The sequence below is a fragment of the Malaclemys terrapin genome, chromosome 13, assembly GCF_027887155.1.
Source record: "Malaclemys terrapin pileata isolate rMalTer1 chromosome 13, rMalTer1.hap1, whole genome shotgun sequence".
In the NCBI taxonomy this organism is placed as follows: Eukaryota; Metazoa; Chordata; order Testudines; family Emydidae; genus Malaclemys; species Malaclemys terrapin.
In genome coordinates this window covers 19,668,509-19,684,311 of record NC_071517.1, presented here as the reverse complement: position 1 = coordinate 19,684,311, position 15,803 = coordinate 19,668,509, and the positions used below count along the sequence as shown (strand labels likewise).

Here is a 15,803-nt window from a genome sequence, read left to right as displayed (position 1 = left end):
TACGTTTATTTTGAGTAGTTACAAATTCTGCAAGAGTCTAGATTGTTAGCTATAGAGGGTTTATTTTCTATTTGCTGTTGGAAAATTGCCCCCCAAAATGCTCTTCCTGATGTTAAATACCAGGATAGAGGTAAAGTGGGCAAGCTAATATATTTTACTAGCTGCATGATTCTGTCACTTGAAAACCCCTTTTGAACTAGCATGGTGACAGGTTTCAGAGTGGTAGCCATGTTAGTCTGTATCAGCCAAAAGAACAAGGAGTACTTGTGGGTGCCACAAGTACCCCTCGTTTGCCTTTTCAACTAGTTGTTGGTTTATTTAATACATGAAAAAAGTGTTTTTATTTTGTCTTTTATGTAATTAAAAAAAATACGCTGAACACCTTTTATAAAGCATGTGACGTTTCCTTGCTGATGATCCATTATGAGTGAAATTTGTGAAGCATGCTATTGAAATGAAAATCCTAGGATAATGCATTATATCTCTCTTAGCCAGGGCCCTCCAGTTGCAGTTTCTGAGGCAAAGGAGAGAATTCTGCACTAGTTTTTTTTATAGAATTTAAGGCTTTTCTATAGTGATCTGGAGTCTTGAGCAATTTTTGAAAAAAATGTGGCGATCATTTTGAGTAGCAGTAGTAGAATTATAACAAAACAAAACCCTAGTAGAAGAAGAAAGGGCCATGGTTTGTGTAAGTCCAGGTAGAATATTAGTAGTAACAAACTATTCTAGAGAGCATCTGAAGTTATTTTTTTGCTTATTTTCTGGGTTGCTGTTACATATTTCACTGACTTGTGATACTGTGCTATTCAACTGTCTTTGTAGAGCATGAAAATTATTTGCAAGATGCATTTTAGCTGCATTACTCTATATCTTGTTATACTGTACTTATATCTAGCCATCAGTTTTCAAAAAGCATTAAAAAAATATCCCTAGAGTGGTTGCAGATTCTTCTATTTTGAAAGGTGGTACGAGTGTGAGATGGATGTCTGGTGATTAAAATGGGAAATACAGCTGGAACTGATAATATCTCAAAATGGAAGAAACTGCCGCAGTGAAAGCACCGTACGTATGCCAGAGCCCTAAGTAGTCCTATCCCGGCAGGACCCATGGCATAGTCAACATCTTTCCATCCCTTGCAAAATGTATGCATTTCCTTCGGCAATGCTGCTCCTTCGTTAGCTGAGAGGTCACTGCTGAGCAATGCAAGGCATCTGCTCGCCCCTGGGAACTGGGCATATTGCTCTGAAATGCTCCTTTCAGCAGAAGAAATAGAAAATAAATAAGGTCCGTGAATCAAATCCCAGTTTTAGAGGGATCATTTTATTTTGACAATAACTGTTTTTAATCAGTTTATGCTGAAATATGTTGCTAAATGTTTCAGCCGTAGCAATTTTAAGCATGAAAATGAGACTCCACATGAAAATGATTTACCAGTACTTGTAAGTGGTGTAATGATATTTCCAAACTAGAATTTGACAAGTGCAGTAGGCTGATATTTAATAACACCATGCACTCAGCCTAACTCAACTTAGTGTGTGATTTGGGGAACAAAGAATTTCAGTATAAATGGTATTTTATTTTCTTTCTGATGGGAACAGCTGCTTTCTCTTCCTGCACCCTCACCCAGATTCCTTTAGTGACCTCTGAAGCATTAGATATCCATGTAAATTGCAAACTGCACAAAACTCTGTGAAAGCTTGCTCCGGCATCTGAGCACTGGGATGAGAAAACTGGACAAGTGTCTCATAATATAAACATACCAATTAGAGATGGGCCATTGTCACCCAGCAATTGGATTTGAATCCACACTTCCCCAGAGTTTAGGAGTGGGATCAGATTCAGTGTTCCAGCTCAACCAATTATAGAGTTGCAAAATTTAGAACTACACCTCTACCCCGTTATAACGCTGTCCTCGGGAGCCAACAATTCTTACTGCGTTATAGGTGAAACCGCGTTATATCGAACTTGCTTTGATCCACCGGAGTGCACAGCCCCATCCCCCCGGAGCGCTGCTTTACTGCATTATATCCGAATTCATGTTATATCGGGTTGCGTTAGATTGGGGTAGAGGTATAGTTCTAGTTCTGAACTCTCCCAGAATGCAGAGAGGGTTGCATTGGGTGTTCTGGAGTCATCCTTTAGTGTACTAAACTGTTCTTCCATGGCTGCTTAGTCCAGGCCAGTTCTTAGGGATACTCTAAATGTGGTGACATTAACACATTAAACTGTGTTAGTCACTTTGGGAGCTAGAAAGCCTCTACTGCAGTAAGCTGTTCCACCCATGGCTGAGGACCACAGAGTGAGTCTGTGTCCAGCAGCCTTCACCAGGAACCCCTTTTTTACTCATTTCAACCAAATTGTCTCTTCTCTGCTACAACAGACACTGCAGTTCCATCTCTAATCATAACTTTACACCTCTTTCCCCACATACTACCAATAATGTGAACTTGAGTGAAGGGTAGGGTCCGAGGTTGTAGAAATTTTTTATTTTAATTGTATTTTCTTAATGCTTTGAGGTGCACACAAGCTATGGCAATAGCCACAATATTTTTTATCATTTTATTTAGTTAGTGTATTTATAATTTTTTCTGTAGAAATAAAATACCTGCAATAAATACATAAGCTTTAGGCTCTTTCTGCCTACTGTCACCACCTGAGATAGTTAATGTAAATTTTTTTCTTTCTCTTCTTTGTGCTTGTCATTGTTATATTGCCTCTTCAGCTTTTATTAGGTGCCACACTCAAATACTGAATGAATACTCTTTGTATTATATGTTTATTTGCATGGTAGTCACATGATCTCTCAGAAACAATGAGTGGGAGGAGAGAAAAACAGTGTTTGAAAATGTGTGTGGCAATTATATATTTTAAACCATGTTTTACTTTAATTTTTTCAAGTGGTTGCACCATTGCTAAGTACAAACACATACTCTTCTTCCCATCTTTTATAATGGCATATAGAATAGGGCCATGCTATTCAAGGTGGTTTTATAATCCAAGGTATGGCTGACATGTAATACAGAACCATTGGCCATATCACTGCCCCTTTTACACTTTGTCTAAGGCTAGGTCTACACTGCCTGCCTGAATCGGCGGGTAGAAATCGATCTCTCGGGGATCGAATTATCGCGTCTCATCGGGACGCGACAATCAATCCCCGAATCGACGCGCTTACTCCACCAGCAGAGGTAGGAGTAAGCGCCGTCGACGGGGAGCTGCGGAGGTCGATTTTGCCGCCATCCTCACAGCAGGGTAAGTCGGCTCCGATACATCGAATTCAGCTACACTATTTGCGTAGCTGAATGTGCGTATCTTAAATCGATCCCCTCCCTCTCCCCCCCGTAGTGAAGACCTGCCCTAAGGCATTTACTTTTTTTAAGTCTGATTCAAGGTTGTCTCATTGGTCATGTTTGAGGTTCTAATTCAATCACTGGAGTATGGTTGGATTGCTTATCCCAAATTCATTGCTCTACAAAGCAGGTTAGAAATATTGCAGCTATTCATAAGTAAAGCAAAGTTTTTGTCATGGATATTTTTAGTAAAACTCATGGACAATAACCAAAAATTCATGGCAGCCCGTGACCTGTCTCTGACTTTCACTAAAAATATCCCTGACAAAATGGGGAGGTGGGTTCAGCACCCACTGCTACTGGGGCTCCTGGATCCCCCACCGCTGCGGTCACTGGGAGCTCTGGGGTCCCCTGTCATTGTGGGGAGTGGAAGCTGCGGGGTCATCCTGCCTGCGGGGCTGGGCTGCTGCAGGGTACCCTCGCTCCTGGGGCAGCTGGGCACTCATGGGAGTCCCCCGCCAGCCACCGTGGCTGGGAGCTGTAGGGTCCCCCAGCTGCCCACCACGGCTGGTCAGCTGCGGGGGGTCCCCTCCCCGCCCACTATGGCTGGGCAGCTGTGGGGACCATCAGCCGCCCGCCACACCTGGGCAGCTGCAGGGAGTCCCCCCACCACCAGCTGCAGGGAGTCTTCGTCATCTCCGGCTGGACAGCTGTGGGGTGCCCCCACCAGTGCGGGGGTTAGGGGCTGCGGGGAAGGAGAAGCTGGCTGGGAGCTCCAGCCCAGGGGCAGAAAATGTCGTGGAGGTCAATAAAAGTCACAGATTCCATGACTTCCGTGACCTCCGTGACATAATCATAGCCTTATTCATAAGACTTCTGATACTTCTTAGATTGTGTTGGTTCAGGAATTCTGGGAAAACAACTTTTCTTGCATTGCTTCAACACTGCTGCTTCCAATCCTAGTCAGAAGCAGAGACCAGTTCATGAAAATTAAAAGGAAAGAAAACAACACTGAACTTCTTCAAACCTTAAATCAGTCTAAGGTTTGAGTAAAGGTTTGGTTCTCATTTTATTGGACCTGGTTAACCTGTCCCTAGTGGGGACCAGTATGAAAGTTTGAATGGCAGCCAACGAAAGAACTGTAACTTTGTAAATAACACTATTATAAAGTCACAGATTCCATTAAATAAGTTATTTGATTACTTAACGTTTTAGTTTCATGAAACTAAAACGTTTAGTTCAGGGTCATAATTCAAAATGATCTGGACAAATTGGAGAAATGGTCTGAGTTAAACAGGATGAAGTTTAACAAAGACAAATGCAAAGTGCTCCACTTAGGAAGGAAAAATCAATTTCACACATACAGAATGGGAAAAGACTGTCTAGGAAGGAGTACGGCAGAAAGGGATCTAGGGGTTATAGTGGACCACAAGCTAAATATGAGTCAACAGTGTGATGCTGTTGCAAAAAAAGCAAACATGATTCTGGGATGCATTAACAGGTGTGTTGTGAGCAAGACACGAGAAGTCATTCTTCCGCTCTACTCTGCTCTGGTTAGGCCTCAGCTGGAGTATTGTGTCCAGTTCTGGGCGCCGCATTTTAAAAAAGATGTGGAGAAATTGGAAAGGGTCCAAAGAAGAGCAACAAGAATGATTAAAGGTCTTGAGAACATGACCTATGAAGGAAGGCTGAAAGAACTGGGTTTGTTTAGTTTGGAAAAGAGAAGACTGAGAGGGGACATGATAGCAGTTTTCAGGTATCTAAAAGGGTGTCATAAGGAGGAGGGAGAGAACTTGTTCACCTTAGCCTCTAAGGATAGAACCAGAAACAATGGGTTTAAACTGCAGCAAGGGAGGTCTAGGTTGGACATTAGGAAAAAGTTCCTAACTGTCAGGGTGGTTAAACACTGGAACAAATTGCCTAGGGAGGTTGTGGAATCTCCGTCTCTGGAGATATTTAAGAGTAGGTTAGATAAATGTCTATCAGGGATGGTCTAGACAGTATTTGGTCCTGCCATGCGGGCAGGGGACTGGACTCGATGACCTCTCGAGGTCCCTTCCAGTCCTATAATCTATGAATCTATGAATCTATGAACTTTTAAGCAGTTAGGTTTGCCTCTTTGGGGGCTATCATGCATAAAGCTTTACAAGCCTGGTCAAAATGAAAAGACCTTTCTTTTGCCATTCTTGTTCCCATGGTCAGCATTGGCTGACAGTGCTTCAGTTTCAAGCAGTGTTGACTGGTTTTCAACTAGCATTATCTTATATTTGGGTAAATTTCTTTAAAGACCCATTAGACAACTTTTGGGTCTACACAAAAAGAGATTTAGGAGACAAATTTTAAAATTATCTATTTGGCAAAACAATGAAATATGCACTCTGTCACTTGTAATATTTTAATGAGGAATGCCAGCGGCTTTTGTATTGAATGAGCTCTCTCTCTACAGGGTGTTCCAGAAGACTTGCTGTTCTTTTATGAACATATCCGAAAGGGTGGTGGAGTCTTTCGAGTTGACCAGTGCCTCCTCCAGTATCGCTACCATCCACAGGCAGCAACTCATTCTGTTCTAGAGTAAGTTGTATTTTTGTAATAGATAAAACTTGCTTGTTTCTTGGGTTGTTGGCAGTGAAAGTGAAGTGGTTAATCACTTTCCCAAGTGTAGATGGTCAAGACACTTGTTCCTTTTAGCACTTTTATAAGGGGCCTTAGTGACGGGATAATTAACTATAACTATGCATCAATGTTGCAATGATATGGAGAGTATAACTTAGTATACCGGTAATGGAATCTTCTAACAGTGGCAGGCTGCTTACCTTTTCTTTTCTCACTATAATCCCAGTTTGAGAGAAGTAGTGGGATCTTGGTGTTCAAACACTTAGGACTTCTTGGGTTCTAATGCTTTCACTCATTCACTGCTTAACTTTGGCCAATTCATTTAATCGCTCTGTGCCTCAGTTTTCCAATTTGTAAAAGGGGGACAATTATACCTAACCATACGAAATGATACTTAATTACTTAATCATTGTAATGTGTTTTTGAGATCCTCTAACAAAAGGTGCTCTGTAATTGCAAGTTAGTATTAGTCTTTTATGACTAATCTTCTTTAATTTGCTTCAGATAAAAAGTTGGTACGAGAGTCCTGAAATAGGAAACGAATAAGGAGTAATTGAAATTTTAATTTAAAAAAGAACTACCATACTTAGTATTGAGTTTTGTCACATGTTAACAAAAAAGATGATTTAAAAAAGTAAAAAATTGAGCTGGCAGTGAACTTCTCATCTGATAATTTCATTGTTACTGGTCTATTTTCTTTCCCTCCCTCAAACAACTTAAAAAACTGATTCAGTTTCTGAAGTTTGAAAAACACATGATGTTGCAAAATAATTATTTCAAGACCTTTCTCATCAGTCACTGCATTTAGAGTGCTATTGTATCCTGAAAAGAAATTCTGTAAAATGCTATTGGTAATTCCCTATATCATCTTACCCATCAAAAGATGATCTTCCTAATTGGCAGTCAGGTAAGCTCAGCCTGGGATCTGAGAAGCAAACTGGGCTGTTTCCTTCTTGTACATCTTGACTAGTAATAATCCATACCTACTAATAAAGGGCTCTGTGAGCCAAGTTATTTCTTCAGAGAGACCTGTTCCTTCATTGCAGTTGCAGCAGTACTCTAAATCATTTTGTTGTAGATGCATGAAATAGAATAGGATTTTCACTCACTTGGGGTATGTCTATACTGGAAAAAAAAGTATGTTCCTAACTTGGGTTAGCTAACCCACTTTAGCTAACTTGGGTTAAAATAGGAGTGAAGATGTAGCAATTCAGCTTTTAACTAGGGTTAGCAGCTTGAATTCAGCCCCAGGCTCTCCTATAAGCTTTAACTCAAGCTACTAACCAAAGTTAAAAGCTGAGTTGCATGTCTTCACTATGATTTTAACCTGAATTAGCTAATGCAGGTAGCTAACCCAAGGGTTTTTGTTTCTTTGTTTATGGCAGTCTAAACATACCCTCAGTCTTAGCTGTATGGGCTCTACAGGGTTAATTAGTAAAACTAAAAACCTGGTTTTGTCTCCATACATTGGTTAGTTCTTAAAGAGTTGCTGATGGTAAGCTGTAGGGTGCAACTATATGCTATTTTTTAATATAGATAATAAACTCTGAAGCATTTGTTTAAATCAGATAGAAAAAATGTTAGTTTTGCAAATAAATATAATGTGAATTACTTCCCTTTTACTATTATTTAAATATAAGGGCTTTTCTTTCTGTTCATATGTATGACCAATTTGGCAGCTAGTTACAGACTTCTCAGCCATGCACCACAGGATGCTAAATCTTCTTGGAAGATTGTTGCTTGTTTCTGTGGGAAAGCATCTTATTTTTGGAAATGAGCATGTTCTGAATTTATTGCAAGCTATTGCTTATTCAAATGTGCAAGGTTGTACGGCATAAGCATCCTGGATTACAACATTTACTGAGAATGTGGAACTTCTATAAACTGTTTCAGATGTGCAGTTTTAGGCATCCAAATTGGCACCTTCCTTGTCTCATTTTTCTGTCTTGCTGTTTTTCCTGTTGGCTTCCCCATCCCATTATTATTATTGTTGCTATTAGTATTATTTTATGTGATTTTTTTTTTAACATGAAGTTGTGTAATATCTTTTTTCTTGGATGCCTACACTATGCTGTGCCAAAGTTGTAAATAACTTTGGGAACCACTTGATGCGGATGACCTCAAGGTGTGTTGTTGCGGAAACAGTGAAAAACAGAAGTTCATTGTCACCTGCGCAAAAGCCTAACCTTATTAGTAACATCAGGTCTTCATAAGTTGCCTCACAGTATCCTCCACCTCTTCAAGAAGCCTATCCCTCCATGTTCCATCTGAGTAGTTTCCTAGATCCATAGGGTGTGCTATGCCTCCATCCTATATACTGTCTTTCTGGGGTACCTTTCTTAATGACAACCCTGGGCCTCCACTTTGCTAAAGGGGATCCTCTTGGCTATGTTATATCCAGACTGGGTCTGTGGCTCTTTCTCACTGTGGCTCCTTCAGCAGGTCCTGATGAGCTTAGACTACCGTTGAGATTTACCCTCTTAGAAGCTCCGCAACCAGCAGATGTTTTCAGAGGCAAAGGACAGCCTTTTCAAAACAAGACTTTATTTGTTAGTCAACTGGAACATAGTGACCCAGTTTCAGGTTAATTGCACCTGTATCCCCCACGGTCCACTCCAGGAGTGCCCCAGTCAGATCTCAGGTCTCCAGCATCACCTGTCTCTAGGCAGCAACCCTTGTCCCATTCCTTTCTGACCCAGAGTTTTTAGGCTGCACAGGTCCCTGCCTTACACTGTGACAGGGAGACTGGCTTGCTGGAGATAACAGCCAGTATCTGTGCATTGCTTTCTCTTCTAGGGCTATGAACAGTGTATTGCCGGCAGTTACAAGTAACCACACAGCTCCTTCTAGACAAGCTCATTTATTCTTAAGGTAAAAGCATTACAGACAAAACATCATAAAAACAATAAACAGATTTAAACGCACACTAAACATACCTGGAGACATCCATCAGTCTACTGAGGTCTTAGCAGGCCATAGCCATTCCAACCCTTCCGCAAGGGTTGGGATCCCCCTTTGGCTAGAAGGCCCTCTGTTCTCTGGATCAGAAATAAGGTCCTGAGTCAGTTTAAAGTTTAAACCTACCGTTTTTATATCAAAAGCCCTTTCTTTGTCTGTTGGTCTCTGAATAACCTAGTGTGAAACCAGCATATTTAAGCCTCTCTGGGGTGTAGCTACCTCTCTGGAGGTGTTTACAACTTACAACCTTAATCACCCCACCCACAGTTTTTGGTTCTTGGAGGAGTTGTGGCAACTATCCCACACACCTGTCCAGAGTTGCATAAAGTCCCAGGCCCATTGTGATATATAAACCATTTGTAAACTTAATACTATATGGTCCCCAAAGATATTGCATGGGGTTGCAATATCTGTCACACACACTATTTAGGGTTAAAATGATAAAGCAAAGCCTGAACAAATGTGTCTTGCCTAACTTGCCAGCTTTTCCTTGTTTAAGTAGGCAGGACTTGCCTTGCACCCAACTTCCCTGGCCTTGCCCAACCATTCTGGATTGAATTGTGTCATCCCCTAAGAGAGCAGGATTCCTATCCCTCTCTCCTAACACCTCAGTCCTTTGTCCCAAGTTCCAGCCATGCTGTTTTCACATGTACTGCTCTCCCCAGGTATTCAGGTAGGGGAGGGTTTGTGGTCAAACAGGTAATTTGCCCATCCACATCCAAAAAGTCCCCTTGGCTGGAGTCATTAAAAGTTAATATTCTGGTCATTGGTCTCCATTGTGTCTCCAGAGTATCTCCATTCACGTGTCAGACAGTTCTGGATAGTCTATTCACACCAAACTTGACATGTCTGTGTGACCAACATGCAGTCAATTCATCGCTTGTTCCTCTGTTTCTGGAAAGAAATTAACCACTCATACGCAGTGGATAGCAAGACATTAAGTGAGTGTGGTAACTGAATTACACATAACATTAATACAGAAATTTCCCAGGTTCTCCATAATACTATCCATCCCTCCATTTTTTTAGTGGTTTTCAGATTCCAAAGAAATAAATGTGTACAATTAAATTATGAGCAAAGAAACCAAGTGACTCAAATTTTAAAATTGGCTTGCAGGAATTGTCTATGGATATCTGAGTTGGCATGAATTTTGAAGCAGTAAGCAACAAAACAAGAATATATTTTTTGTCTGAGAGCAAAAAGTTATTTACAAGAGTAGTCCCAGACTTCAAGAAGAAGAAATAATTCTTCAGTAAGATGAAGAATATGGTTTGTTTATGTAAAGGTGTATCATCCAATCTTTCAACAAAGGTAGCAATCACTCTGAATCTTCCATGGGGCTGATCACAGAGTGTGTGAGGCCCCTTTTTACCCTTCGGGGGGAAAAAAGCAGCATTTGCTGACTTTTGCAGCTCCCTATTTATTACACAGAGAAAAAAAAAAAAGCAACTGGCCAATGGCAGTTAGCCAAACATTTGATGATGTTTAACTGTAGACATTGATGATCTTTTGTCACTTTCAATTATTAATATACTTTATAGTCCAGATGACTAGAGGGTGGAAGTAGCTGCGAAGTTGGGAAAAAAAACTCTTACCCTCTTCTATACTAGAGGCATCAGACTACATTATTAGATGTTTTGGTTCTTCTTTGAGTAGAGGCAGCCATGTATTCCACTTCGGTGTGCATGTGCCCAGCGCATCGGAGCTGGAGAATTTGGCCTAGCAGTACTCATATGGGGGTGGCACATGCACCTCGTGGCCACACCTCTCCCCTGGCTATATGAGGCGGCCCTGCCCCAGCCCGCCTCAGTTTCTTTTTACCATCCGTTGAGCGATCCCCAACAACAATCCCTATACGTGGTACTTGCTGTGTCTAGGTAAAGCCCACATCAAGGAGCGATGTTCGATTTGCAGATTGTTCATCTAATGGACCCGGGAGGCGAGGGAACTTCATTTGAAACTGCACTTGGTCGAACAGGCCATGCAGCCTTCTTCGGCACCAAGTCCCTCGTCAGATCCGAGGTTGCCCTGGGGTTCTGAGAGAATTGCTACTTCACCTGCTGGAGCTGGTGCCTCTCTGAAGAGACCGAGGAGTCATTCCCATCAAGTGCATAGAGGAAAAGGTTGCATAAGACTGACCGAGGCCATTCCAGGTTCTGCGAGGACTGCCGGTGCTTGGGATGGAGCAGATCCCTTCAACCACTCCCCGGTACCACACAGGGAGGTCAGAGATCCTGTACCATTGACTCTGTGTGATGTTACACCCCATATTCTTTATGGAAATATGGTTGAGATATGGATATGGCATAACTGAGATATATTTTATGCAAGATGAGTCTTGTAAGATATCACTAGAAAGGTTATAATTTACAGAATTTGATTATCCAATTTGTATGCATGTATCATTTCTGTAGCTAAAGTTAGGAATATTGACTATATAACAATAACAACTGTGTGTGTATTTGGGAGACACCCACCAGACAACAGGCCATCAGCCTTGATGGGCCATTAGGAAGAAACAATAAGACTTTGAAGATACTAATCTCTCTCCTTACTGAGAGGCATTCTGGAACGTAGCTGTGACACTACCTGTCACCTGGTACTAAACACCATCTTGGACTTCTAGTAATTTTCCACCAAAAGGAGGGGGAGGTCAAGATTGGAAAACAAAAGATTCCTGCCTTATGTAAATCTTATTTAAGGCTGGGGAGTAACGCAAACAGGTCTCCATTGCCTTCCTGCCCAAGAAGAAAGACTGCTGAAGGTACCTGAAGAGACAAAAGAGCAGTGGTAAAGGCGAGGGCTAGGTCCAGACTAAGATACTAGTCTGGAAAGAGAAATAACTGGAACTCTAAGCTACAGAAACTCGGCAACTTGCCTAAAACAACATTTAGGGCAAGGAATTACTTCTTGAAACCAGTCTCTTTAAGATCTTAAACTTAGTATGCGTGTTTTGTTTTATTTGCTTGGTAATCTGCTTTGTTCTGTTTGCTATCCCTTATAATCACTTAAAATCTGCCTTCTATAGTTAATAAACTTGTTTTGTTTATTATTAAACCCAGTTTGTGCAATTTCTAACTGTGGGGGGGGGCAAGAAGTTGTGCATATCTTCCTCCACATTGAGGGAGGGGGTGAATTTATGAGCTTACATTGTATAGATTTCTCTACAGCGCAAGAGAATATTATTTTGGGTGTACTTTCCAGAGGGGAGCTGCATTTGAGTGCTGGGAGATTTCCTAGCTGAGTCTTCTCATAGAGAGCTATTTGCAGATTCTGTGTTATTCTACAGCTGGTGCATCCCTACCTCTGTGTGTGTGTGTGTGTGTGTGTGCGTGTGTGTGTGCGCGTGCGTGCTGCCAGAGGCCGGAGAGCCTAATTCAGCAAAACATCGAGAGGGAGCCCAGGCTAGTGGAGGAGGCAGGCTCAATGAAATCACAGTACATCAGGTGGCATCCCATAAGGGGGGTCCAACCCGTCACACTCTGATTCTGGCCCCGGGGTGTCCATTGAGGGTGATATTAGACAGCAACAGATCTCCTTTGCCTTTCTGTTCCAACTTTGCCCTTGGTCCAGGGCTTTGCCAGGGCTATGTCTTTTATAGCCCCATTGGCTGGGTGGGCTGCTGAGTCTGTCATCAGCATACCCCAATATTTCCTTTTTGCAGTCAGTGGAAGTGGGACTGGTGCCGGGCTCAGCGCAAAAGACCTTCCCAGCATCAGGAGTGTCTTCAGCACCCCTGTGACCGGTGCCACTGATGTTACCCTCCACTTCGGCACCGTCAGTTACCTTGGTACCACTGCCAACTTTGAGGTCAACACAGCTTCCAGCATAGAGAAATGAGGGAGGCATACTCAGCACCACCAGTATTATTTCCAATGTTGGTGCCAGCTCGCTTGTCATTCTGGGCTGAGGACGAGTCAGACTGGCTGGCTCCACTTTTATCCCCTGAAGCCTGGGACTCATTGGCATCCAGGTAGGGATCTTTCTCCTCTCACTCTCCATCACCTGACCCACATCAGAGATCGTTCATGGAGCTCTATGGATGCCAGGATTGGCAATCATCTCATGGTCAGGATAGGGGCCCCTGGCCCAATGCCTGCTGACCACCAGTGCCGTATTGGCACCAGCATCCAGGTCTGGCACAGTTGACTGCTTCATTTTCATCCTTGGATGATTCCACGGTCCCTGGCTCTTTCTCCCTTTTGGTATTGGATGGTTATAAGGCATACCAGGACCTTTTGTGGCATGTGGCTGCTTCTCTAGGTATTTAAGCAGAGTTCCTGCAGAACAACACCCACAAGTTAGTGGATATCCTGCAGCCATCTGCCCCCAGGAGAGTTACCCTCCCTATTAATGATGCACTTCTTGAGTCTGCTAAGGTCCTCTGGAGCACGCTCACTCCACTTGCAGCAAAACATGTGGAGAAGTGCTACTTCATTCCGGTGAAGGGATTTGAGGGTTTTTACTCCCATCCAGTCCCAAATTCCCTGGTCTCAACTGCAGTGAATGATAGAGCCTGTCAGGGCAGGTTTAAGTCCACTCCCAAGGATAAGGACTCTAAACTAATGGAGCTGATGAGTAGGAAGATTTACATGTCCTCTTCCTTTCCAAATGCAGATTGCCAACCAGCAGGCATTGCTGTCCAGAAACAACTTTGTGAACTGGTTGGCTATGTCTGAGTTTGTTAGACCAGCTGCCTGAAGTCTCAACACAGGAATTTTGGGTATTTGTTACCAAAGACTGCTTGGTGGCTAATACTTTGTTGCAGTTCACACTGGACGTCACAGATGCTTTGGCCAGAGTGATGGCTTTGGCGGTGACCATGAGAAGGGCTTCCTGGCTGCAGAATTAGGGCATTGTTCCTGATGTGCAGCAGGCCATAGATGATTTGCTCTTCGATGGGCAAGCACTGTTTTCAGTCAAGACGGATGAGACTCTGCACTACTTCAAAGACTTAATGGGTATCCTTGGGGGTATAGACGTCTGCAGTGCATGTCGCGGTGCAAAGGCGCCACTACCATGTTCAACAGCAGCAGTAGCAGTATCATCCACAACATATGTTTGGGCAGCCTTTTTCTATCCTGAGACAGCTGGTGTCATAAACAGATAGTTAACGGTTAATGCCTTTTTTACCTGTAAAGGGTTAAGAAGTTCACCTAGACTAGCTGACACCTGACCAGAGGAACCAATGGGAGGACAAGATGGTTCAAAAGGAAGGAGGGAAGTTCCCTTTGTCTGAGTCAGTTTCACTTTTGACCGGAGTGGGAAAGCTCCAGAACTCAGCCTTTTATCAAGTAGGGAGTATTAGTGAAGGGAATAAATAGGTTTATGTTTATTTTCTTTTGTAACTTGTCTTGTGTAATTAGGGAATAATCAAATTGGGTATTCTTTTGTGTACTAAGTTTTTGCCCAGGGGAACATCCTCTGTGTTTTGAATCTGTTGTCTGTGAGAGTAGCTGGTATGCTAATCTCTCCCAGAGGGTTTTCTTTTACCTTTCTTTTCTTTAATTAAAAGCCTTCTTTTTAAGAACCTGATTGATTTTTCCCTGTTTTTAAGATCCAAGGGGATTGGGTCTGAACTCACCAGGAATTAGTGGGGGGATGGTTAAATTCTCCTTGCGTTAAGATCCAAGGGGTTTGGATTGGTGTTCACCAGGGAATTGGTGGAGGAGTCTCTCAAGGCTACCCAGGGAGGGAAAGGTTTTGGGGCGGGGGGAGACAGAGTTTCCCAAATAATTCATAAATCATTTGGGTGGTGGCAGCCAGACCAGATCTAAGCTGTTAATTGAGCTTAGGGGTTCACATGAAAGTCCCCATATCTGTACTCTGAAGTCCAGAGTGGGGGTGAAACCTATGACAGCTGGACTATCCCAGAAAGGGGCATAGATCCGAGAGGCGGAAGCAGTTGTGTCCGGGGTTCAGCCAGTCTATACAAACTTCCCCGGTGCCTCACAAGAGCCCATCTGACTCCTTCATCCTGAGCAGTATTCCAGTCCTTTCTTTCTATCCCCTCCATTTGTGGACAGGCTAGCCTACTTTCACAATGCTTGGGGCTCGATCACTAGCGGCAGCTGGGTTCCAAACACCATCAGATCAGGCTATGCTATCTGATTTCTCTCCATCCCTCCTCCCACTATCCCTCTTCAGGGACCCCTCTCCCGAGAAACTGCTCCTCAAACAGGTTCACTCTCTACTGGCTTTGGGAGCAATGGAGGAGGTGTGACACCGGCAGACCAGGTGCCAGCTTTGGCCAAGGCTGTAGGCATCAGCTGAGCACTGACAAATTCATAGCTGGAAGCCAGATCAGCTCATCTATATATTAGTATTGTTCATGATAGGTATTAGACTTGTAAGAATGTGTGTAGTGTTCAGACTCTAAAATGCTTGTAAGTTGTTGCATGCATTAGTCTGACTTGTAATGTCTATATCCTATGCTTCAAGGTAAAATATAAGTTTGCTTTATAACTGTAAAAGTGCCTGCTCTACTTATGAACCTTGGGAGGAAGAGTGGTTCCCCTGCCCGTCAAGAAGGACTATCAAAACTAAATGGGCCATTCTAAGACAAAAACTTTGTTGATTGCCCCATCTGCCTATGAAGAAGTTATGTGCAGGGGCACTCGTCCAATTGATTTGACTCTGGGGGAAGCGTATAGATGCTCATAAGAAGAAATAGCTATCTGTTTGTTGTTTGAACTCTCTCAGATCTAGAGACATTAAACTGGAGCAGAGATCCCAAGGGTTACTTCTGGGTCTGTCCTGAAAGACACTTTGAATTGACAGCTTACTACATCTCTGTCTCCTCATTTGTGCATATATGTTGCCTGCTTTAACCTGTAAATAACTCTCTCGTTTCTTTCTCCTAGTTAGTAAATTCTTAGTTAGTTTACTATAGGACTGGCTACCAGCATTGTCTTTGTTATGAGATCTAAGGTACAAATTGAT

General features: G+C 42.7%; 1 protein-coding gene across 7 annotated transcripts in view; it reads left to right on the top strand.

Moving 5' to 3' along the window:
• Positions 1 to 15,803, top strand: part of B3GNTL1 (UDP-GlcNAc:betaGal beta-1,3-N-acetylglucosaminyltransferase like 1) — a 359,547-nt gene that overhangs the window by 289,802 nt on the left and 53,942 nt on the right. For all 7 annotated transcript variants that reach the window (XM_054047297.1, XM_054047298.1, XM_054047299.1 and 4 more), the window contains one exon: positions 5,737 to 5,861. In XM_054047297.1, the coding sequence (XP_053903272.1) occupies positions 5,737 to 5,861 (125 nt within the window). The remainder of the gene's footprint in view (positions 1 to 5,736; positions 5,862 to 15,803) is intronic.